Consider the following 26,217-nt stretch of genomic DNA (forward strand, 5'->3'; position numbering starts at 1 on the left):
TGGGTGTAGCTGAGTAGAAAGAAAATGGCTCCAACAAATAAAATTACTCACAACAAGATTTGTGTATTTTTAGATGTAGCCATGTTGAGTTTTTCAGATGTGTGTTTGTGTGGCAAAGTGCTTCTATGCAGTGTACCAGGGGCACGGAGAAAAGTTGTCGTACCATAGGCACGAGGAGTGTGTGTTTGTGTGCTCAGAGTCAAGCAAAGGCCTAAAACTATCACTAAAAAGGGTCAAAGTTGAATCATAAATAAAGGTCAGCACGAAAGTAACAGCAAATTATGTTTGTGAATTTTCCCCACACTCGTTCAGCGTCACAATTTCAGAACTGGCGCTTTCGAAAGAGATGTGAAAGTTTGCCGGTTGCGCTCGTATATGTCAGTGGACCTCCTTACCCGGTGTGGTGCCAAGGTGGGGTTGGTGGATTTGGCGAGGATTGGTGTTTCCCGGGCCTATCCTCATACTCCGCTGGTAGCGTTCGATCTCCGACAGCCTGTCTGAGAACTGCATCTTCTGGGGGTCTTCTAACTTCACCCTGTGCCCTGAAGAAAGACACGAGGAGGAGAGAAAGTCAAGCACTTGCACATTTTACCTCCTACACAACCTGGAAAATTGGCACTTGTTGCCAGGCTTGTTCAAAAATAGCAAACACAATAACAAGAGTCTTATTAGAAAATTCCCCTTCTCCCTAATTTCTTTCTGGAGCACTGTGGTTTGACACATCCTGGCAAAACAACTTTTCCCGTCTAAACTGTAATTAGTGTAAAATTAGCTTGGACTGTGACGAGCATCAGTATGCTTCAGTGCAATTCATTTATATATATATATATTTAAAAAAAGAGAGAGAGAGCAAGAGACCGTCACCATGTTTTCAGCTTCCACATACAAAAATATTATTAGAATGTCAGCAGACCTTGAAATACATTGGCTAGACACTAAATGTTATACAAGCTGCACCTGCTGCCACGTCACCCGCAGATAACGATAGCGTAAGTGGTCAAAAATAATTACTGGAGGAATTTTGTTTCCCTGAACCTAAAGTCTAAGAAACAACACACTACCAACTCTTCTGTGCAGCAGCAACAAAAGTGCTTTTTCTTTTCTTTTTAACGAGATTAAAAAGAAAAGAAAAAGCGAGTGCATCTATGCCCAATAACCACTCGTCTCTCACACACACACCCACGCAAATTCAGGTCTGACTGACACAGCACTTAGTCAGAAGGAAACACCCAGACGAGGTTAGCAGACCATACAGTCATCGCTGTTAAACATAACGAAGAGAAGGGAAAGACTTTAGCGTGTGTCTGTGTGTGCAGGAGGTGAGACTTAACTCTAAGAAGCAAAGCAGCGCTACTTTAATCCAAGCGAGTACCTAACCCGCACACACTTAGCCCCCATATCACTTTGATGCTCTGTTCAGGGAAACGACGAGATGAGAAAAAACTCTGATCATGCCTTTTATGCAGACGCACTCATGTACAAATACACATGCGAACACACCTTAAATGTCAGACGTGAGTGCGGATGAGGGCTGTGCCTCTAATGGGAGGAAGACATTTTAATGTAACTATCAATGCACCAAAACTGTGTGCGAACCGGCATGTATACATTCTGTGGTTTTCTCCCTGGCATCTCTACAGAGTGGCCTAATGTGAAGTAATGGCTGGATTTGAATATTTTATCACTATATAAAGGGGGCAAGGCAGACGGACCAATATGGATTTTGCCCGTCCTTTCTCTGCACTGACCCATGGGCAATATATCTTCCCTGCGAGGCTGACCCATGGGTAAAGTTTCCTCTCGTTTACCGCTCTGTCCATTTGTTTGTGCCCACCGCCTCGCTTCCGGCCTCTCTTTACAAACTATATAGAAATATCAAGCTTTGAAGCCCCCCCCTCCTCCCCGTACACGCGCGCAGGCAGCCGCATGCACGGAGGGGTGATGTTCTGACGTAACGCGAACACAAGCAGGCACTCAAATCAAAATTGTCGCTCTTCATTCGCTCGTTAGGAGTCGGATGAAACTTTAAATGTGTGAGAAGAAAAAGAGTGAGTCGTGACTAATCTGTAGGAGCAGAGACAGGAGTCGTGTTGCTGCTCTGCAGCTGTTTGTGTGAGTGTGTGTGACTGAGTCCACCCCTGACACTTTGCTCTGTGCTGTTACTCAGAACAAATCCCGGATAGACTCGTACGCTCTTGCACGCTCTGTAATAGCATTTTATTCACATGTGGCCTTCTTTTTAAACTTTAATGGAAGGTAGAAGCCAGAATATTTGTCTCTCTCTCTGCACACACACACACAGCGCCTGGTACAGGCTCCATAACCCACATAGACACTGTGGCTACTGTCTGTTCCAAGCCAGAGCCGGGGCGGCCAGGGGAAGCAGTCCTCCAAATATAGCCCCTATATGTGTCCTTGTGTAGTTATTAAGAGATTTACACCACCTCAAACGGCTGAGGTCAGGGAAACGATACATCCCACTGCTCTCTGGTTGGAAAAAAGACAGGCGGCACGGGGGGAAAAAATGATAATTGGTCAGTTTTTCTGTGGCCACTGGTGGTCTGAGATGAATTGGCTGACTCTTTAGGGATGAAAGTGATCATTCAGTTACCCACAAACGTGCACATGAACACACTCGAGCCGTGGATCCCGTGGCCCAGTTCCAGTTGGCAGGGACGCTTTAGCGGCACAGCGTTCGCAGCTTCCAGCAGGGGGTTTAGTGGCTTGTGAGAGGGCGAGCGGGGGCATCATTAGAACAGGACCTGGCGCTCATTAACCCTGGCCTTGCAGTTGCTCTAAACACCGCAGGTCGACTGGGAGGTGGCTTGAAGCTTTCGGCACCTCCTCTCAGTTTTACTCCTTGTTGCTTTTGTCTGTGTGAGCCTGTAAGCCGCACTGGGAAATGATCAGAGGTGGTAAGGCACGAGCTTCGGACTGCCCGTGTAGCTTGAAGCAGGAATTGAACGCTACTCTCCGACACCCCTCCTTTTTAATTTTTTTTATTTTGCCATTTCTGCACATGTCTTAAAAAGAAAACTGTTGCTCCCTGTAGAAAAGTTTTAATAGCCGTCTAAATGATCCGCGTACAGAAGCCAAAAGAGTCTCTTTGGCCAGCTGACCCCGGCTATAGCTGCTTCGTGTCAAGTCCGACCGCCAACATTTGACTTCTACTCTGCAGGGCTTGGAGGGCCAGAGGGGTGCCGGTGCTCCACACCAGCCCATTTCAGAGGGGTTTCTGTGGTCAGATGAATATTTAATGTGTTAGTGTGCACTTAGGAAAGAATGCCTTTGTTTTTCTCTCTATGATATCATAACCACAAGATAGAGCTGGGAGATGGGAGGCAATGCACACATGAGGCCTAAACAGCAGCGCTCAATATGCATCCCGAGCTGAAAATGGACGCTAAAGGTTGTAGATTTACTAGCCTCCTCTCAGAGTAGTGGTCGCATCATCTGAAAGCATTATGGAAGTCTATGAAGAACAAATAAAAACGCTTGATATAAAATGTCTGGTATTAACAATGTAGTGAAAGGCGATGGCTGTGTTTTGAAGAGATGGGTGTGCCGTTCCCAGCCCTGCTTTGTTTTGCGTGTGTGTGTGTGTGCTTTTATTTCCTGATAGTGTTTTATCTTCACTGCAGCATTGCTTTGCTCTTTTGTGTCGGTGCTTTGAAGCATTTTGAGGTAAATTCAGGTGTAAATCGTGCAAAAAGTGTAAAGTTATGTTCTTCCTCACGCCGCACGAACAATCTCCACCGAGCGTTGCCCGGCCTTCCCTCCACAAAACCCGTATCAGCTCAACAGGGAGGCAGTGTTTGCTCAGCGAGGTGACTGCCAGGACTTTAACGCGATGCCACAGCTGAACGATCACCCAGCGCGACCCGTTTCCTTCCTTCGCCCTCGCACTTTTCTCTACTTCTCCTCTCGTTTTCTGTCTGTCTGTCTGCCTCCTTTAAAAGAAAGAAACACATGTTGCCGTCCAAAGGGAGACACATTAAACACAAGCCCTTTTTAGTTAAGGGCTGGGTTCTTTTTCAGGGACAAAGTGAAACTCTATCTGAACAGCAAAGGCCAATACGTGCTTTGGCCGCGACCCAGCTCTGCACTGAATATATTTGAAGTGTAAATATTTGTTTTCGTCGTATAAATGGACTCGATAGGCCCCTGATAACAGACAAGAATTAACGTGGAGTGCATGTATCACAGTGAAAACTATGTCTGGACTGTCTGTGTATGCACGGTATTGAATTGCATAAAAAAACAATGTTTGGGTCGTGTCAGGAGCACTCCCGAGTCCAGCACAAAGTACACGAAATAGCAGCTGCGTGAGCTTTTTTTGTCGCATTAATGAATCGTTTTAATAATACCACACGTTTTAGGTCAGGGAAGCCCTTGTTTTTTGTGCTAGCGCGCTGAAACTAAAGTGTTGAAAAGATATGAAAACAAGCTGCATCCTTATCTTCTGAAACTCGACAGTGTAGCGGGGTGACAGTTGAACACATGTCGCAGCGGGGCCTGCTCGCCTGCGAGCAAACTTCCGTTTGCCCTCAACAGACACTGAGGACGTTTCAACATGTGTTGAGCAAAACCTTGTACACCTGTCTTCCTCTTCCTCCTCTCTAGCGGACCTGAACCCCCCTCCCCCCTCGCGTTCCCACCCTGCTTCTTTCTGCCACCCTTTTCGTTTACTTCCCTTTTCGTTCTATTACGAGCGCAGCCCAAAACACTTTTCTGCAGCAGCGCATTCGGCTCTGCGCTTCCCAAGGCCACCAATCACACCATTGGGTATTTACAGTGGGGCAAATCAAAGTTCTTGTTTTGAGGCTGACCCTGAAGGATGTGGGTTTTACCCTTGGCTGGTGATTGTGGCTGTCTCGTCTGGGCCTAAATGAGTCGATGCTTGCCACACTCAGACATTACACTGCTTTAAGCTCATTTACATAACGCTCCCGTACATCTTTATGAATAAACGTCTTCATGATAATGACAAACTGTATCTCTGGATATAAGTGTGAGCTAAAGTGTCTATCATAAACACAGCAGCGCTTTTAGTTTTTGTTTCTTCTTCTTTCTTTTTTTTTGCGGAAACATTATTTAGGCTTTCAGGGGGACGTCAACAAAAGTTGTGGCATGCTTTTATCATCCTCTACGGCCACAGCTGGGGGACCGTCTGGTCCCTGAGGCAGATGCATCAGCCTGTCTCTGGGGACATCAGCACTGTGAAAATCCCCCTCGTAGGCCTAACACAAGCTGCTCACAACGGAAGTTGCTACATGAGACTGTTTGAGCAAAGAGCGAAGCCTTCCTTTTCTGATAAGGGGATAAAGTGCTTTGCGTGTGTGTGTGTGGAACAGAAGCTGTGCCGCACAAGGACAGCCCTGCAGCGAGGCAGGTTGAGGCAGGCAAAGAGGATGACGGGGTGCCAAAATAAGACCCAGTGCACCCAGATTCTCGAACAATACAGCGAGGCCCGTAGCACATTGAGAGCAATCATCCCTCTTTTGTGTGGCCTTTGTGTACTTTTGTGTGTGTGTGTGTAACTGTCTTCTGAGGCGTGTTGGGGGGTGATATGAGTGGAGCTGTTTTGCAGGCCTTTTGGCTGAACGCCTGCAGACTTTGCAGCGCTGCTGCTGCTTCGGCCTTGTCGTGCACAGAAGGCCTCTTTGGCTCAGGTGACAGATCATATTAAAGCAATAAGCTGCTCTGAGTGTGTTATTTTAGCTCAAACGGTGAATGAGGTTGTTGTGCACATCTGTGCGCGTGTGTTTACGCTCGCGTCTGCGTGGTAGTCAGGTTGCTCTAAGTAGCGAGGTGCTGGGTGAAAGGTGGGGGCCTCGCAGAGCTGTGGGAAAGGAAGACAAGCTGCTGCTGTCACATACATCAATGCAACGCCAGCAGATGTGTCAAACGGCTTTGCATTCACACCTCCGTGCATAGTAGCTCACACACAATCGTGTGCAAAAATGAGTGCATTTGCCCCTAAACACACACGCAAACACGCAGAGTTCCACTGAATGACAAGATTAAGATTCCAGGTGGGTCAGAGCAAATGTGTGAAATGTGAAATGTGTGAATTTTCCATCATGTAGGCACGCATAAAGTTATTTTTTTACTTTCAGTTCTTTCTCTGTGTGTTTTTTGTTTTTTAATGCTCTTGGTGGACTGTTGCAGAAGTGTCGAGGTTACAAGACTGACCTCCTTTGCTCTGATGGTTCCAGTCTGTGTTTACCTGCAGAATTACAACTTTCTCCACTGCTGGAAGCAAAAGAAAAGTTCTTGCTGCACCTATTATTTGCTCACTCTTCCTAACCATTAAGGCCTGAAGAAATAAATATCCAAACCGCAGGGTGGTGGTACACAGCGTCTTTTCCAGTAACCAGCAGGTGCCTTCTTCCCACAAACCGCCCCCCCCCCCTCGCACTCTTTGCCCCAACGCAGAAAACGGTTTATTGTCATAATCCAGCGGGGGAGAAAAATATTCCTCCACTCATGGGCCATTTATTTTTCTAAATGCAGATCGGAACTTTTATTGAATTACAGCTGAAAGGTCGTAATGGCTCCCTCCTGTATGGGTCAGTGTAAATAAGGAAGAGCGAGCACACACAGAGTGGGCATTTTACTTCGAGTCATAGGTAAGTAAACAGGAAAGACGCTTGGCCGCTGAGTTTACAGGGGAGTGGGTAGGTGGAGAGAGCTGAGTGGAGATGTTGGCCCGGCTTCTTATTTGATTATGAGAGTGTGTCTTCTGCTTGCATCATAAGACTGAATTAAAAGTGCCGTCTGGGACCTCTGTAAATAATTTGGTAATTCCTGGTACGTCCTGCTGGTCTATTTGGCGTCAGTGAATATGGGGAGGAAATTTGTGTCTGAGCGGAAAAAGAAAGGGCATTTTACCCCAAAGCTTTTGTGTGTGTGTGTGTGTGTGTGTGTGTGTGTGTGTGTGTGTGTGCAACAGTCATCAGCAGGCCTGAAGGAGGAGGATTCACTGCACTGTTTCAAAATGTGGACAATGTTCTTCTTTTTCCTCGCACAGCTGAAACTTGTGCATTGACGCTGCAGCAACATGCCCAACAACAAACAGAGGCAGCAAAGGGAGAAAAAACGGTGGCCGTGATTGGCTAATGGCTGCAATTTCTTTGTTTATATCACAATTCGGGCGAGGTATTTGAACTAATTAGCTCTGCTTTCGCAGGAAAGCCTAAGTGCAAAAGCTTAAGCAGGATTACCTACAGCTGCGTGCGAACGCACGAGCGCGCGTCTCGTTGGCCTCAAAGCTTCTAGATGTGGTTAAGGTGGCAACAGTGGTCAGAGAGCTTCCATCTCAGTCCTTTATTTATCCTCCCACGACAAAATTTGATCGTGTTACACTCACAACGAAAAAAGACATGAGAAGATAATTAGCAGCCGAGCGGCTGCTTCTAAAGCGTCGGATATGCATGACACGGCCCTCGTCTGCCTCCTGGCACAAGTCTGAAAGCTCAAAATGCGGTGGATGGTTTGTCCCAGCACACGAGTTCCTCTCTGAATCAGTTCAGAACTATTCAATATGTACCACTGCATTCCAGTGGATTTATCAGTTAGCCAATATTTGCTCTACGTCTAATCGCTGAAGCCAAGTATGATGCATGTGGAGTGACCCCGGGGGGGAGAACGACCACAGTCGTCAGGCTCCAGTCACAGCAGACGCCACAGAGTGTCATTTCTTTGAAAAGATATAAAATCTGCCCTTTATCAGTTCCTATCTGTCTCTATGTGGTGTTGAGGCAGACTCTCTCGTCTCAACCAAATCATAAATTAGGTGGTCATGAGGTTGATCGTTGAGGCTCGCCACTATTTGTCTGCGTATGTGTGACTGTGTGCATGAGCAGGCCGCTATGTCTCCGGGTTATAACATCTCGTAGTCAGGAAAGCACCCGGCGTCACGCATGCCGCTCCCCCCCCCCCCCCCTCCCGTGGCACTGATACACCTGTAGGCCTTTCTTTCAAAGACACCCATCTCCATTTTCAAACATCAAAGTTTTCTTTGAGAGAGCAATTCGCACCGAGGGGGGAATCCTTTCATGTGATCTGCGGAGCGTGGGCGTGGCTGCACTTAAAGAGATGCACCTGGCAGGTGCATAAGCTGGGCACCCGCACACGCAAATGCACACGCAGCAGCATTCATGCTATCTCTTTGTTTACTTTGCAGAGCGACTGCAATATCACAGGAAAAATAACACAGCAAATGTCATTGTTTGTCTATTTGCATACTTTGTACAGTCTGTGTGCCAAATGCAAATAAAATCAACCCGCCAACTCTAACATGCACCCGACCCCCCCCCCCCCCCCCCCTCCCTGACTACCTCCCTACGCCCACCATTCTCCTCATGGAGCTGCAGGAACACACCCAACCGAGTAAACACAGGCAACAAAACACGACAGTACTTGTGTGATTTTGGATGCGTGGGCCTGTGTTGGTGGGAAAGTGTGTCAGCTCTGGTACTGCAGGTACACTGTGTAATTATGTTAGTGGTTACGATGTTTTCACGTGTATCATTCTCAAGTATCACAAGACAAACGAGCGCTTTGACGTCGCTCAGGTGGAACGAGCTGCCGCATCTTCGGCATTCAGCAAACAACAGTCTGTGCAAATCTCATCACCCCATACGTGCAGAAAAAATAATGAGCCAATTTATCCAACGCTTCATATTCATCGTTTATCCGTCTTGATTATATTACTCCGATTAAATGAGATGGCACTCAAATGAAAATTCATTTGAAAAACTCAACATCAACCACGACACGGTTACTCAAAAAAAAATCCACAAACCTCATCGGGAGCGGTTTCACATAGGAACTATTTTGTTTCTACCGAAGCGCACCCGCCAACCAAAGGAAACACGCAGCTAGATAATATTACAGCTCAGTCGAGTTACAGCATTAATGTTTACGCGCTGTCACAAGCGTGACCCTCTTGTTGCAGGTAGAGAAGCATTTTCTTCTGCATACTGACACAGTTGGCAGGTGCAGTTCAGTTAAAGAGGAAATAGTTCCCACGTGAAACTGCTCACATCAAGGTTTTAGGGAGCATTTTGTTTGGTTTTAGTTTTTTAATATCTTGGTTATGATGTGCTACTAATAATGAAACACGGGGCACAGCACATATCTCCAAAAAATAGGGGGGCGGGTCTCCACAGCAGGGCAAAGAGGCAGATATTTAAGATTCAGCTGAAAATGTGTGGAAGCTATTTTCTAGTTAGTGACATTACAAACACACTCATAGCTGAATTGATTTCTCACACACAGACAAGTCTCTAATCTGCTGTCAGATATTAAATTTATATAATTTCTTTGACACCATTTACTTGAAAAGAGCTGTGTTTTTTCTCAAGCTCCAAACATTTCCTACCCTTGTCTGAACTCTGCCTTGACCCACAGCGAGGTCTTTCAGGGAACTGATTCATTTCAGGTTGAGAGATACAGAAATACAAACGGGCCCTTCCCCCGGGGCTAAATAGGCAGCAGTTGATGTCATGTATAAGTGAGGTGGTGAGAAGGGCAACAAAAATATAGCTGAGGGATTAATCGGTGAGAATAACCCTGCTCGGGCGTATGAGCTGTTGTGCGGAGGCATCTGATAGCAGCGACAAACGGGGGGAGGGCCTCGACACTTCAGTCGTCTGTTTTCCTTTTTTGCCTTTCTGTCTTTTTCTAGCTCAGCATGCCCTCTCTTGTTGCTGGATGCGATATTTTGTTAGAGCTCAGCCGAAACTGGAGGGAGAGCTTTCATCGACAGTTGTGCTTCCAGTTTGGGCTCGGCAGAAGTTTGATATTAAAGTCTGACAGATAGATTGGGGGGTGGGGGTGGATTAGGATGACAAATGCCGGATGTTTGATGAGGAAATCAGCAGCAAGGGAGACAAAAATAATCTGTTCAGGAACAGAATTATGTCTGTGTGCATTCATGACCGTGATGCTGTGTCTGGGCATGTGGATATACATTAGTGTACACAACTGTACTCGTAGCGTAAGTGTTTCCCTTACTGCTCGAGCGCTTTCAAGCATAACATTCTTTGTTACATTGCCGCAGGCGAGCCACCGCTGCAGTCCTGTCCATCAGGTTCTCTCAACTAGATCCGTAAACACTAATAAAAAAACCCTCCTTCCCTTCGGTGCCAGCTCCTGCCACGGCTCGGCAGGCAGCCATGCAAATGCAGGCCGTACACAAACAGCCTGCAAAGCCCCGCACGGCCGGGCCCAGCGGCCTGCCAGCCTGCAGACAGGTGAGCCCTGAACTGGCCAAGATGCACAGACATCGTTGTGTGCAATCGTTGACTAAAAACAAGCAAAAGAAAAGCAGCTTTTGCAATTTTAAAAAAATGCTGTTTTGTGTGGGCAGAAGCGCCTCGCAACTTTTGGCTCGACACGTTGCACAGCCGGTATAATGCGCTGCCTTGTGGTTAGAAAATGATCTGATTAATTTTATGGTCCTAATAATGTCTGAATGTTGGTGTGTGTTCCTGTTCTTTGACTGTCTGATAGAGTCTCAGAATGTGCTTCTTGTTGAAATAAGAGAGGCCCTTAATCTCATCTTGTGAGGTTTCTATTTTGAGTTTTTTTTCTTTCTTTTTACGAACTAAGCTCATCTCATCAGATCAGACACGCCACATTGAAACCAACATAATGAACAATAAATGTGCTGCGTTTCAAAATGCTCCCTCTATCCTGTTCTCCTCACAGAGTGCATTTCAACCTTTGCCCCAAAGCCGCCGGTCTGTGTTTGAAACCGAGGGGGGCTTTAGCTCGACTTCATGAATATTGAAATCATATTCAGATCAGCGACGTTTCTTTTCTGTCATTCTGTGAATTTCCTCTCAGCGCAGTGTATCAGAGTTTAATGGAGCTCTAAATTCCTCCTGCCCTAAATTAAACAGTGTTACTTTACAGCACCCAGCGCCAGTGTAAAAGTAGCACGGCCTCTCTGACGCCTCAGCTGAAGCCGTAACTTGTTGACAGACAGACAGGAGACAGCATTAACGTACACAGTTATTTCACACCGACACACTTGCAGATGAACCAGAGGATGCACTTGATGCACTCGCACACACATTCGGCTTCTTTTTTTTCTATTTGAACGGAATACAATCAAATTGAAACCATGGCCACACACACACACACACACACACACACACAGCGTTTATTATTATCTACTCGCTGTTCTCTTTTATACCTCTGCAAATAGACGGCACTTAGTTTGGCAGGGTGAGGAGTGGGGGCGGGGGGGCTCGATGCTTCTCACTCCATGCCCCCTGAGCTCTCTTTGCTAACCGTGTCCTTTCATGTGGCTCTCGCTGCCACTCTCTCTGTCCCCTGTGTGCTCCATGTTCACCGGTTCTAAAGAACCCACTTCCGCATAAGCCGCAGTTATCCACCTCTAAGCAACCCCGATAAGTAAGATTCCTCCATAGAAACTATCAGAAAATCCGATTTCTCATACCTATCTCGTCACCTTGAGCTCATTAAAAAAATAAAAATGCACACATACAGCTCTAACCGTCAGCGACCGAGTCATCTGAGTACCTCTGCTTTCACCATCCCTCACGCTAGAAGCATTAAACCACAAGAGCATGTAGCTGTGGCTGAAGGATGGCGCTAACAGCTTTAGCATGCCGTGCCTTCCTGCCAGGGCTAACGGTGGCTGGAGTCTGCCCTGCGTTAAATCAACGAGCCACTTATGTGGTTGTGCAGGCAGGTACAGTACGACCCCTCTGACCAGCGCTGAAGAAGGTAGGAGTGAGGAGGAGGAGGAGGAGGAGGAGGAGGAGGGTTCCACTGAGCTGAGCCACCTGCGGCTTGGAGACTCACTCAGCTCCTCTTAGTGGTCTTGGGTTTTGCCTTAATATGCTTTACAGTTTCCTCTGACAGGGCCCTTCCCTGTGCCCCTGCTGCACACACACAGACGCACAAGCCTACCCTACTATTTAAGTGAGGACAATATATTGCCCTACATTTGTTCTCTAGAGGCTTACCATAACCCAAGCTTAACCCAAACTTCACTCTAATCTTAACCCCAAAACCCAAGCCTTAACCCCAAAAGAAATCTAGGGGAAACTGGATTTTCTTGCACATCTTGATCGTGTGAACTGATTCTCTTGCTCTCCCTTCACCAAGGCACTGCACACCCACGAATGCACTTGCACTTGCTTTCAGGCCTGCTCAGTAAGACTCTCATCTACATTCAAGAAGCCAGTGGGTTTACTGACACCCACACTGACAGTGCTGTGCAGCATCGCACCTCAATGCATTTTTAGCAATAATGCTAGTGTGAGTGGGTCTCTTTGTGCGTGTGCGTGTGCACTTACTGCGTGGTTCGCGGGGTCCGTCCACGGTCACTTTGATGGCGCGGTGGTACGTGGCGACCTGAGGCGGTCCAGTGAACACGGTGATGGTCAGAGTGAAGCTCTTTCCTGCAGCACAGCAACCAAATCGCGTTCATGAGTGTTATTTATTCTTGGTTGTAAACGACCGTTGAGAATGATCTGCAAAACTTATTTTCTCTCTTCTCACAACAATACTTCGCTTGTTCAACCTCAAATCATCACCGGCTTTCGTCCCGCTGCTGCAGCCTTTGAATTCAAATTAAATAAGAAGAAGAAGAGAAAGAAGAAGCCAAGGACCGGCTCTCTTTTGACGGTCTGGCTGCGGGTATGATTTGGATTATTGAGGGAATGTCTTCCAGATTGTGCCAAAGAGCTTACAGCAAGAGTTTATTGTTCAACAAGGCAGGCTCTCGCTCCCATCTGCATCAAAGTGCAGAGAGAGGAAGGCTGGACCACGCAGGGAGTCCGGCGCTCGTCCCAGGCTCTGAGAATAGCGTCCCTTGTTAAATGGAGACTGAGTGGGAAGACAGACATAAAATCCTCATGTGGGTGGGCTAATTGGCTGCAGAAATAAAAGGTACGAACTACTTAAAAAAAAAGATGGAAAAGACAATCAGATAAAAAATAGAAATATAAAATCCAGAAATGGCCTCACGGAGAGAAGCGAAATGACTCCGATCAGGCTTTTAAAATCGTTCTCTTTTATTATTTAAGTTGACATATTTACTTGAACTTTGCCTTGTTTTGATTTTCTCAATATAGCATAAAATGGTACACGGTAGGCCTATGGTTTGACCACAGCATCCTGGAAACGAGCCTGTTGACGTGGGAATTTTTATACAGCAATTAAACGCAATAACCGTGATAAATAGTGCGCAATAGTCCATAAGATGCACGCATCCTAAATGGTGGCGGGGATTATTTGACAAATTGCCCCGGGACATAAATTGCACGGTGGTTTCTCATCCATCCCTCCGACTTGCACCACGTCGATGATTATTTGTATTCCCTCGGATTAAGAAAATTATACAGCCACATTGCAGCTGCATACCGTGACGCAGGCCAGATGTTTCTGATGACACCCGTGGACGTCAGTTGGCAAGGTGTGGGCACTCGTCGTACTCAAACATAAACGCTTCCACATTTGCAGAATTATGTCAGCAACAGAAATCATCCCCAAAACTGACAGAAAAGTATTTATGCGCGAGCTGTATTTTAATACGCGCAGCGGTGCAGCCTGTGCAAAATATTTAGTTTCATATCATCCGCGTTCTCTCAAAAATAATATGTTGTCACTCGTTTGTTTTTTTCTGTGCCCAGAAATATGATCTATTATTATGTGTTTTCAAATGCATTACACGCAGACATTCCCTCATCGTTTGTGTGTAGGCCTGTGTGTGTGTGTGTGTGTGTGTGTGTGAGAGAGAGAGAGAGAGAGAGTTTCAGAGGTTACGCTCACCTCGTCCGCTCCTGCCCACGAAGCGCAGGTCGTTGAAGCGAGCCACCTGGTTCTTCATTACAGCCGAGGCGTTCCTCAGCTCGGCCGAGTAGTTCTCGTCGTTTCCGGCCATCACGGTGACCAGAGTCCCGTCGGGGACGTCACCAAGAGCCACAACCTGAGCGCAGAAGAGAGAAAAAAAGATGTTGGTCACTCGGGTCATCAAAGCAAATGTGCTCAATGCGCGCGTAAAACCGCATCCGACTGTTTCGTAATATTAAGTTAGAAATCGTACATTGTACAATTTGAACACAATGTCAACAATAAACTGCTGATTGAATTATGCAGCTTTTTTTTTTTTAAAGTAGACAATGTCATCACGTTAACAAAGAAATCCTATAAATTTCACTACACGTTCTGTTTCTGTGACGTCCTCATCCGAGCGGATCCGAACACATGACAAAGACAGTTAACTGATAAAAACACAAGAATTGACTCAGAAAGCGTCAACATTGCGTAATCCAGAAACACTTAAAGGTACAAAATATTAATTCAGCTGCTCTTGCTACTTGCAGTTAAATTTCTTATCCATTATTGTGCAATTTAAAGCCTAAAAAAGCAAATGTTATTTTTACGATTTGATATTTAAAATTTCATTCAAAGCAAAAACTGAAAGTCACCCAAAAATCCCATCAGATAATTCTAAATAAAATAAAATGGATTACTTCCTCAAGTCCCATTTGCTTGGTTTTAATTTATTTATTTTTTGTTCTTCTTTTTTTTCTTTACTCGTACATTTAAGGAAGTTAGAGGCCTGCAGTGGGAATTATTAAATGAAAAACATAACACATGATAATAAGGAGCGACGTGTCTTGCCTTGAAAGCCACGGGGAGCGTCTTGTTGCACCTCCAGTGAGACGGCAGCACAGAGCAGAGGAAGTTCGGGCTGTCGGTCCGGACCAGCTCGCCCGCGTGGTCCGCCAGGACGTCCACCACGTTCCTGGTGTCCGGTCTTGACCTGATGGGCCCTGCGGTGGCCATGGCCCCGTTGTTGTCTCCAATCTTGCTGCAGGGGAAGGATGTGGAGGGCGGCGTGAACCGTCTGGTGGTCGGCGGCTCTACGGGAATATGCATCACAACAGCTTGGGTCAGTGCCACCTGACTGGGTCGGATCAGAGGAGCAAAACTCTTTGGAGGGAAAAGTTTTTGTCTGTCTCTCCAGACGCTGCTGGTGTCAAGAGTCCACTGTGTTGGCGCAAAGGTTGGAGGCGAGAGCGCAGAGTGGAAAGAGCCTCGCTACCTGAACAGAAACTACAAACTGGTGACTGTGTGGCTAGATCATCTGCACATGATGTGTCGGCTCGAGCAGCACCAGAGCCGACGAGGTTTGCTCTAATTTCAGCAAAGACGTGCAAATAAAAGCTCTGCGGCAGCGCTCAGCTTGTCTTATATCGGTGCTCGCGTCTGCCGCACACCGTGGATTTCTTTCTGCCGCGTGAGAACTGAATATAAGCACCACAAACTGCCCGAGATCTCACTCAAACTCGCAAATAAGTGAATGAATCTCCCAAATATTTTTCTGCAGATCGGTAAGAGTCTGTTGGCACAGGTAATCCAGGCGCGATATATTTAAAAAATTAATCCGCCTAGCTAAAACCAAAAAAATGTCCCGACTAAACAGCGACTTTCTTTTTAAGCAGACGCCTCCCGCTGATTGCACCAGAAACTTTTTTCTGGTTTAAAAACAAAACAAAACAAAAACGTCTAATTAAATTTCTCAAACTCGAATATCTACAGTCAAACTGCAGTTAAAGCACAGCGATGTCCTGTTTCTTGCGTAAAAGTTCTCGCAACCGTATCCCAGTTTAGGTGTTCCCACAAAAAAAAAACAAAAAAACCCAAAACCAACACAACTCTGGAATAATGGGAACGATCCTGTCGCTCCAGTTGGATTTCCTTTAAAAGTTATCCTTTAGGGCGCAAGAAGGAGCCGTGAGGATGAACAGGGTGCAGAGTGCCGCGATATTATTTTACCCTAGTCATTTTAGTGTTTAGTGGTTGGGAGTGTGGAGATGATTTCGACCAATGAATCTACTGGGCTGGGCTTTCATCAGACCAATCAAACTCGCCGGTGCTCCCTCTGCAGCTATGCACTGTTGTCACACACACGATCTAAATTATTGATACATATCTCTGCTTTTCTCTGTGTTTTTATGCGCTACACACGCTTTTTACATGAAACAGAAAGCAGGAGACAGCGTGCGTTAAGAGGAAATGTTTTATTTTTATTTTATTTTTCAGAATAAGAGACGCCAGATATAACTTACGAAAACAAAACTAACATGCAAGCAAATACTTTTGCTTAAATAAATTTATTTTATTATGACTAATAATGAAATAAGCAGATGCTTTAAATGGTGAATTTGATGGACTTTAGCGCTTAAGAATAAATCCTGCGTTTGGCTTCTGTGGAGATTTACTGTAAACCCCGAGTGTCACAGGGCACCACCTTAAGCGTTAAAATATTATATAAGACCAAAGGTGTGCACCTTTATCTCCACGCTGGTTTATCACACAGCCTCCTCTGAACTCAGCTGTTTGGAAGTGATCTAAAGAAGGCCCGAGACTGCGCAGGTCTGCGGTTTCAATCTCATTTATTCATTTTAGACGCTATTATATCTCGAGGCTTCGCACCATCTCTAAATTTTCATAAAGTGAAATTATGGGTTTAAGATAGATCCATATCATTTTAATTGTCTGAGCGGAATTCAATAAAAAAATTAAAGCAAACAAGCAAATGTGTTTTTTCCACATCAAAGAACACAACAGAGTCAATGTGTGTGTGTGTGTGCGTGTGTGTGTGTGTGTGCCAGAGGCTGAATTCATTAGAAATGTTGAGGGTTACATCAAATGACGGCACACCCTGCTAAAGCCTTCCGCCGTGCTGCTTTTTGACACTAGTTGGCGCATTTGCCTTTTCAATCGCTGACAGCTCCGGCGGTCTGAGAAGCAGACATTTCACATCTGCAGAGGAAACTTTCATCTGCTCCCTGAGATGAGTCGGAAATCTGAATTAATTTCGACTTTAGGCCAAACGCTTAAACATATTTTTTTATTTTTGGGCGGAATTTCTGTTTAGCTGGTGGGAGATTTGCTCCCCGGGCATTTTCACATTCACATCCACGTGTGAGATATTTGCCCGGATCACAATAAAATGTGTTATTGCCGGGAAATAAAAATTCTTATTAGAGCACGCACATTTATTCGTTTAAAAACTTCACATTGAAGCCAACTGAATGAATAAAATGCGATATTTGCGCGAATACATACATCATTTATAGATTCAATTCTCTGAGAGCTTTTGTGTGTGTGTGTCTGCTTTAATTCATTTTAAATGCACAGGCAGGCTTTTAAACATCGCTTAAAAATACCGTGTGCACATTTTACTGAGTTTGGCGAGGAGTGATCGATTAGGAGAGAAAGCATTGCGCTCCAGAAATTTGGTAGTTTTGATTTAAAAATGGCACAAAACGTAAAATAATAATTAATGAAATTCAGCGATTAAAAATTTCACAGTGTGTGTGCAGTTTTTTTTAACGCTGTTTGTTTGCAATATAATTAATTAAGAGCAGCTAAGTAGCTTGTCGGAGTGGTTTCCCTTAACCTTTCCTGCCGCAGTGATCAGAGCTGCAGTCACACAGCAGGATGCAGAGCTTAGACAAACAATATAAACATCATTCTAAAATTTTAAGCTGTTAAAATCGTCTGAAAACTCAATTTTATTTCCTAATAGCTATCAGCAAACATCACTCGATCATTGTTGGCGCATCTGTGCAACATTCATTAATATTTACAAAGGCAACGTTGCACAACCGCGTGCGCAGAGTGCCAGCCAAGTGTTGCTAAACTTTAGTTCTCTAAATAAATTCTGTGAAATTCTACCTGCGTGCCTTTCTCTTTCCTTCTGGGTTGGATGCTGTGAGAAATATTAATGTGCAGACTTGTTTTAACACTCTCACACTCCTTGTCTGTGGTTGCTTGTTTTTTGTAATGTAGGACAGCGGTTCAGAGGGTTTGAGCAAAGCTTTGAAAAAAAATTACGCACTGAAAGCACATGAGAAAAAAAAAGAAATATTTTATGGTAGCAAAGCCACCATCACACTTATCCCTGGTTCACAGAAGACAGCAGCATAAATAATTGCTTTATGTGTTGACATTGTTGGTATTTTTCTTTTTACCTGATGTGAGAAACCACAGAAGCTTAGAGCTGTACAACCTGACCTCCCTGAATTAAAACAATAAATAAATGGGATCAGATCAGCTATCACACTGCCTCTATTTTAAAAAAGCACAGCCGGACTGGGACAATGACAATGCTGGTGGTATTTTAGTCATCCTCCTGCCCTAGTTCATTATTAATATGTGACCACACGCCCCAGCTATACCCCACTCAGCCTTAATGTGCGCTCCGGGCGCCTGTCACATTTAGACCTCCACATTTCAACACGCAGTTTCTACAGTTTCAGCCGCACAGGCATCGAGGACGGAGCCCGCCGTGCCCCTGAACGATTTTTAATGATCCGAGTGGGCTGAGCCTGAAATCAAGACAGAACTCCTGGAGGACACGTGAAACCCAGGACCCACCTCAAAAAGGCCTCAGCGTATAAGATTCTTGAGCATTCAGGGATAAAAAGAAAACAGATCCTTCAGATATAAATCAAGAAATCACATCATTGTTTACTGATGGTCGCTCTGTGAAAACCTGCGGCTGAGAAGTTGCCTTCATCTGTTTTCCTGGCTTGAATCAGAACAAAAGAAGGGGTCTCCTCAGCATCAGAAGGCATCACACAGTCTGTCTGAAGCACCGCAGTAAAACAAATCTGAAATGGGGCATTTTAGACACTCTGGACAAGTCGAAATACAAATAAAAAAGAAGTTCAAAGGTTTTGCGGAATCTTTACAAAGTCGTCTGTGAATTTAAAGCCAAAGGAAACCCTGCTTGCTTTGGGTTCTGTGTGCAATGAGTCAGATTGTAAAGACTAATATGAGTATGATCCCTATTAGTGGAGAAACAGCAAAGCCTTTGGGGTCTGTAAAGGTATACCTGGCTCTAAATGCCAACCACACTGCTTTCAGTGCCACTTAAAAGCCACTTTGAAGATGGGGACAGTCTCAGATATGTCGAGATCTCTTTAAAGTTTTTCTTTTTTTCCCCCTCTGAATATGATCTATTAGCCTGTGTAAACTCCCAGGCTATTTTCAGACATGCACACATAAGCCTCTGGATGGGTAGCTATTCATTTGGAAAAGGGGGCTATGGGGGCAATTAGAAATAGTTTGAGGTTCAGCGATGACATAAGACAAAGATTTCTATCTTTAGAGGAGCTGCGGCGGTCACACATTTCTGTACATTCACAAATTACAGGGCAAGCTTCGGCCCTCAACCCACCGAATGCATTCCTTCCGAAAAGTGTCTGCTCGAATTTCAGCCGGGGGTTTCTGCTCAGTGGAAATATGAGTGTTCTGAATGGACGACTTCTATGAAATGGAGTTTTATTCCTCTTGGATTAAATTAGCTCTACTTTGGGGCTTGGGGTATTTTTTTGTATGAATGATGAATTCTGTGGTGACTGTGGAACGCCAAGCTTGTTTACCTTTCCCTCCCTTTTCCCCCCCTTTTTTGCGTTTTTTCAAAATGCAGCTCGCTATGAAATGGACTTTTTCTGCTTGATATGACAGGAGTGTCTGTGATTAGACTTCTAAGCATGATGTAAGTCACCAAAGCCATTTGTGCTAGTCCCCTCAAAGCCAAATCATATTCTAGCGTCAGAGTGTTTATATACACAAGTATATGGAGAAACTTTTAAACAACAGTGAGTGGGTACAGACTGTTTGGGTTTGGGGCTCTCGCTGCTCTGATGCCTGATTCTTTCTCAAATCTTGATTACAGAATGTGTCAGCACATCACAATTGGCGGTCATTTTTGTCCATTTTGATGTTCGCGCAAGAAAATGGGAAACACATTGAACAATTTCGATCATGTAAATTTGCACGTTACTTTTTCTCCAGCGAGGTCGCCTGTGTTAGTTTTAATGATGGCTGGAATGCATCTGTGTGCGTAAACTTCGTTTGAGCTCCTAATGACCCCAAAAGTCTTTATTTTCATTTTCATTTCTATAGTTTTCTTCAGCGTTCACCCCCCCGCCGCCCGCCGCCTTGTACTCGGGCCCCAGTTTCAGATCCTTGAAGGCATTTAGAGTATATTTGATTCCAGAGATGATGAAGAGGACGGTGACACTTCCAAACCCAGCAGCTAATTACTATGTTAGCATGATGAGCTGTGATCAGGCCGTCACCAGAGGAGACAATGAGCACATTCATCTCATGCATCTTTAATATGCTGCATACATTTTAAAAAAGGTGCAGAGTGGAGCCGAGGGCTTATTAAAGCCTCCCGAATCAATTTAGCAACATAATGGCTGTTGGGGGAACGACTGCAGCTACGTTTTTATTTCTGTCTGCTGAATGTAAATGGCCTTCTTAAAGACTGCGTTCATCTTCAGACCCACCAAACGGTGCTTCATCACTTCATCCCATATTGACTGCATTACGAGTTTGGTAGCGTCGATTCTGACCTGCCCGGTGCTGCAACGCTGGGAAGACGCAACAGCGCGATTGTTCGACTAATGCAGGAAATCTTCTGAGTGATTATGGCGGAAAAACTAAAATCACACTTTAATGGCAACCAAACAACTGACATGATGACTCTGTAATGCTAATATTTTATAAATCTGAACAGTTTGCGTTGATTACAGGGACTGAAATTATCATAATTTAATGGGAATATTTGGCACAGCATACGTTTATTTAGCGGCTACGTGTAGTTGTCAACAGTGTGGTCAAGTTACTTGAAAAAAGTAATCAGTAACTAATTACTGATTACTTCCCCAAAAAAGTCATCCCGTTACTTTACTGATTACTTATTTTCAAAAGTAATTAATTACTTAGTTACTTAGTTACTTTTTAGAAACACGATTTACAACCTGAATAGGTGATAAAGTGATAGATCTTTCAGCCCAATTCTACTTTTTCTGCATAATCCATCATACAAAATGTAATCAAATGGAAAAGTCTCTTTTTAAAACTTGTTTTATTAGTTTTAATCTTTTAACTTTATGCATCAAGCAAATATTTAATTATATGCAACATTCTCTGACTGGAAGAAATTAGTTTAACATTTAAACCTATTTTCTGCACATTCAGCACATAAAATATTATTTTTTGTGTTTACACTCAGTCTTTCAAATAGATGCAAGTAAAACACAGCAGAAAATAAATAAAATCAAAGACTAGTGGTCCTGTTGCTCTATTTTCACCTGTAAAGCAGGAGTGGGGTAGGCGGAGGTTTACCCTGGTGCAGGTGTGCTGCGGTCAGTGGAAGGATACGGCAGTTTCTCTCTGAGTTTCCCATTACGTCGTAGCTACTCGGTGCTTGCTCGGAAGTTTAGGGTTTTTTTTCGCTGTAAAAAGAAGTTTTCTTCCCACGCACAACGGACACTAATGTTTTTGTCACTTTTTATGGAATCAAACTCAAAGTAAGGTCAGTACTTCCACGCTTTAAACGCTGCACGCTCATACTCTCTCCCGCACTCGATATATGATCCATTGTTGATCTGCACACAGCTGTTGTCACTAACTTCGCACTCGCTTACGTCACTGTCATGAGACATACTTGCAAAAAATCACGGTTTTAGTAACGCAGTAACGCAGCGTTCCTACGGGAAAGTAACGGTAATCTAATTACCGTTTTTGCAATAGTAATCCCTTACTTTACTCGTTACTTGAAAAGAAGTAATCGGATTACAGTAAATCCGCGTTACAAGTAACGCGTTACTGCCCATCTCTGGTTGTCAAATTAAGATTTTACGTTCAAAATACTTAAGTCTAACAAATACACCCAATTAAACTCCAACCAGGTCATTATTTAGGTTATTAAATTATTTTTTTGTTATGCCAAACTTCTTCACTCTAAACATGTAATTAAATATTTGAATTATTTAAAGCAACACAACTCAAACTACTGCAGAAACCAACGTGTAGCCATTTATAATACAGCCATTATAATACTCACTGGGGCAAAGTTAGGAGCAAAAATAACACAACTACTCTGCAAGTGTTCGTACTTTGCACACAATGCACAATCCTTTCGATTCGATAATCTGGCAGGTGCTTGCACGCCGTTTGCGATCAGCAGCCCGCCACGCCCATATAAGGTAACGTCTTTGCTGCACCGTGTCATAGAGAAAGCAAGCTGTTCTAATTGAGAAGCCACTGAAGTAAGACAGAAATTGAAACAGTAGCCTCCAAGGCGGAAACCAGAAAGGTACACTTTCTATAACGTTTCAACATAAGTGATTTTTGTAAAAACCGACAATGACAAGCAGATTCCGGGAACGGGAGATAAAATGATAAAAAAGGGTGTGGAATTAATTGTGAAAAATAAAATCGACCACAAGACAAAGGAGGAAGTAGCCGCCTAACCTGTGAGCCCGAGACGAGAGACACTTATGTCCACGATAGAAACGTTCAAGTGATGAAACGCAGCGAGGATGAAAGGCCACCGATTTCAGTGCATAACTAACTGCATTAAATATTGTTTTCTGTCAAGTACATTCTAATATTTAATAAGACGAGTGTTTAGATTTTCCCTAACAGCCAACAGAATGAATTTTGATGAATGAAACAGTCGCTGTTAACTTTGAAGTAACTGTGTGGTCACAGACGTCTTTGTGCCTCGTGATGTTTTTAAATGCTTCTGAGCATAAATTTGTTAATGCTCCTCTACATATGGTATAAAGAGTGTAATGGATATTATAAATTTATATGGGGACTCGACTAATATAAGTATGTCTTTTAACATTCGAGGCTTTGCTTTGCTGCTAAACTTGTGGCTAACAGCCTGAGAGCAGGAAGATTTACTGCTGCGAAGCCTGAACGCTCAACATGACGACGACACCGGATCAACTGGCAGAGACCATCGTTGTTAAGTTATTTTTCCATAAAAAGGGATTAGGAACAACAATTAATGGAATCAGAAGATGATGAAGACAACAAGAGCCAATAAGAAGTAAAATAAGAGTCCTGTTGCTAAGCAGCTTGGCGAGTTGAGGGTTAAAAGATAGATTTGTGTGTATGTAGTTTTTGCAAAACGGCAATTGTTTCTACTCCAAATAAAAATGTCAATTTACCATGAACAAAGCGCGCATCTATTCGATTTAATGCTGCGTCAGCTTACGTCCTTGATGCCCACTAGCTTACGGAAACGTAAAAAATGCCTCTTTATTGTCAGTTTCCCACTTTTTGTTAATAATACTCGTTTTTTCATTTGAGAATTCGACTCGTCATGGAGCATTTTTGGATTGTTGTGGCTGTTTTAAAGAATCTGCTGCAAGTCAGTTTAGGTCCCCCTCCTCCCCACCCATCCTTTCAATCCCAGTTCACCCCACCCCCGAGCCAGGCGGGGGGGGGACTCGCCGTAAACCTCGGTGTCACGGTCGCTCCGCCCTCACATCATCCGTCGGGTACACTCACCCAACGATGACAGTCAGAGGCCTGTGATGTGGTTGGCAGGCCTGTTTATTCTTTGGAAACCCACTAAAAGTAGCATTGGATGGTAAGCTCACCAAAAGGCCCCAGTGCTATTATAGGAGCACTTTTGGGTTGAGTTTTGATCTGGTGGGTTTGTAAATAGGGCCCTGCCTTGCTGCGGGGCACCACTTTTGGGCTATATTGTTTAGTATGACCTGAAGAAGCTTTTTGATATTCAGGGTGATTTGTAATGTGGAACAAAATGCAAAGTAAAACTGGAGGCATATAGGCTTGTATACTCCACAAGAGCACCAGTATATGTTTCTCATAATGTTGATGATGATGGACAAAAGGCCTGCTCTACTTTTACTGAAGGACAGATTGCATTTTTTTCTTTCTTTATTTACCCGAGTAAGTCAGTATAACTTTTAAATCTAAATGAGACCCATAAATACGTCAACTCCCCTATTTTTTTTTCAGTTGTGGTTTTTAGTGTGAGCTATAATCATTTCTCATCTTTCTTTGTCTCCGTGTCTCTGTCTATTTGTGTGTAACGACACACACACACACACACATATGCACACAAATGCACAGTGTTTCTCCTTTTCTGGCGAGAGCTTCTGATGCAAGGACGGCAATCTGTAATCTGTAGTAATTGCATGTTGCAGAAAAACATTTTTCCGCTGTGGTAATCGCTGCAATATGTGCAGTTGTGTTGCCAAAGTGACAGCACCCCCACCCCCTACAGTTTCTGTCTCACACACACACATGCAGACACACACGCGGACTGTCCTGAATCACTTTGACTTTGCCAAATGTGGCCGAAATTTTGGAGAGTGCTCCTCTCCTCACGGGCAGACAGGAAAAGAGACGAGCAAATGTAGTAGTGTGAGTGGTAAACGCGCACACACTTGTGTACACACCTGTGCCTGTCATGCTGCTGCATTCACCTTCTGCAAAAGATTTACAGCTCCTGACAGCGACAGTTTAACTGCCGTGCAGCCCCGGTGCCAGAGCCGTGCCAGAGCCCAGCTGCCGCATACAGATCGGCAGCCAAATCTTTCACAGGAGCCACATCAATTCACTTTCCCGTCTCCGTTTTACCAGCTATCGCACAGCGCGAGCAGGTGACATTAACACGAGTCCGACTCTAATCCCCTAATCTTGCTTGTAAAGTTGTCTCGGAGAGCCGAGTTCCTCCTGATTACTGGAAGTCGCAGCCGCGTTAAATTCAAGCGGTGCAGCGACGGTCTGTGGCTGAACCATCGATGCTCGTTGATGCTAACCATCGTCTACCATTTTCAACACGCCGACACCAACATCTACTCGACTCTGTTGGACTGTGGCTCGGGTTTATGAGGTCATCACCACCGTGAGACCGAGGGCAAACTATGGTGTGTGTGCAGAAGAAAAAACCCGACACAGCTCAGTTGTTTCACTTCATACTGCCTCAGCAGAGGATCTCTCTCTCTCGCTCTCCAGCTGTCTGTCACTTCAGCCCAGCAAAGCAGCGACGCGCGTTTATGATATCATTACTCGCCGCGTCATCGCCCCCTTTTGCCCAACAGAGCCCCCAAAGTATGTCAGCCCCGGCTGTGTCACCACACACACCTACTAGAAGGACAGCTAATACTCAGAGACATTTATAGATACGCAGCACAGACACCAAGATTGCAACCAGACTGTGTGTGCAAACCTTTTCCTCTCTGGGCTGCTACTCTGACTGCTGAAGCCATCCAACCTCCCAGCAGTTGAACTTCCCTGTGTCTCTAATGGAGTCTCTCTGTCAGATCAAACAGCTCCCACTGGCGAGGAGAGGAGACAGATCGCAGCGCTGGAAGCCGTTCAGTCTGACAGCCCGAACACGTTTGACTGGCAACGCAGCCTGCGTCTACTCTTCCATCGCTGGAGATCCCACACAAATATAGTAGCGCCACCAGAGAGGGGAAAAGGGGGTGAAGAGCAGGGAGGGGGTAAAGGAGCCCGTCAGTTGCGAGGCGTCCCGCTCGCACAAAAGCAAAGCCCAAAAGCTCAGCTTTTTCTCAAAATGAAATCGCATGTGAGCCGAATATTAGGAAGTGCACATGGCTTCCAGCAACCACCAAGCCATTATAGCAGAGGCTGTAAACCACATTTTCACCAGCAGACAATGCCTCTTTGTGCGTGTTGTGTGGCGGTCCCCACTCGATGGCTCTCAAAGAGAAACGCTACATGTTTAAAAGCTAAAGAGAAGCATAGCTGATGAAGAGCGAGTGTCACTTTTAATATCTGGTTAATTAGTGGCAGTCGTGACAGGAGGGGCGAGCAAGACAGTCTGCCCTCGTTTAGCCCCGTGGCGAGGGAAACCTTTGATGTGGTTGCACATGGAATGCTGTTGTTCATTCCTCTCTGCAACAAAAGCCACATGTTTTACTTTTTGAGACGAGGTTTCTGTTACTTTAAACTGCGAAGGAGCACGGCAAGGTATGTAACGTGTGACACGAACGGCACGAATGCTGACCGGCAAAACGCACGAATGTTTTGTTATTAGCGGCGTTGTGCATTTAAAATCAAAAGCCTTAGTCATCACTGCTCGCTGTGCAAGTCGCTTTACGGGGTCACACAAATCCAGACAATGTTCATGTTTTTGACTTTTAAGCTGTTGTCATCAGCGTTCGTCTCTTCCAGCTCGAAGGGACTCTCTCTCGAGGGTCATTCCAGGTTCTGTCACACTCATTCAAGCGCAGAGAGACTTCAAAGAGCCCCCAAATATTGAATTTGCATTTATTTCCCTCTTCAGAGGGTCAGCCTCCCGAGCACCATCTGACTCACTGCAGAATTCGACCAGATTTG

The 26,217-nt window shown here is 44.8% G+C and overlaps 2 protein-coding genes across 2 annotated transcripts in view; one reads left to right on the forward strand and one right to left on the reverse strand.

Annotated features, from left to right (window-relative positions):
* clic4 (CLIC family member 4) overlaps nt 1–15,701 on the forward strand; it is a 70,384-nt gene extending 54,683 nt beyond the window's left edge. Inside the window, exon 8 of the mRNA XM_085142707.1 lies at nt 1–15,701. This exon is cut by the window's left edge and continues 10,860 nt beyond it. The gene's annotated coding sequence lies outside the window, so the exon portion shown is untranslated.
* Nucleotides 1–26,217, reverse strand: part of runx3 (RUNX family transcription factor 3) — a 49,140-nt gene that overhangs the window by 13,443 nt on the left and 9,480 nt on the right. The window contains exons 3-6 of the mRNA XM_085142706.1: nt 14,674–14,915; nt 13,819–13,975; nt 12,342–12,446; nt 396–542 (exon numbers count right to left, since the gene is read on the reverse strand). Coding sequence (XP_084998832.1) covers nt 396–542; nt 12,342–12,446; nt 13,819–13,975; nt 14,674–14,915 — 651 coding nt within the window. The remainder of the gene's footprint in view (nt 1–395; nt 543–12,341; nt 12,447–13,818; nt 13,976–14,673; nt 14,916–26,217) is intronic.

Source organism: Neolamprologus multifasciatus, chromosome 19 (assembly GCF_963576455.1).
Source record: "Neolamprologus multifasciatus chromosome 19, fNeoMul1.2, whole genome shotgun sequence".
Taxonomy (NCBI): Eukaryota; Metazoa; Chordata; class Actinopteri; order Cichliformes; family Cichlidae; genus Neolamprologus; species Neolamprologus multifasciatus.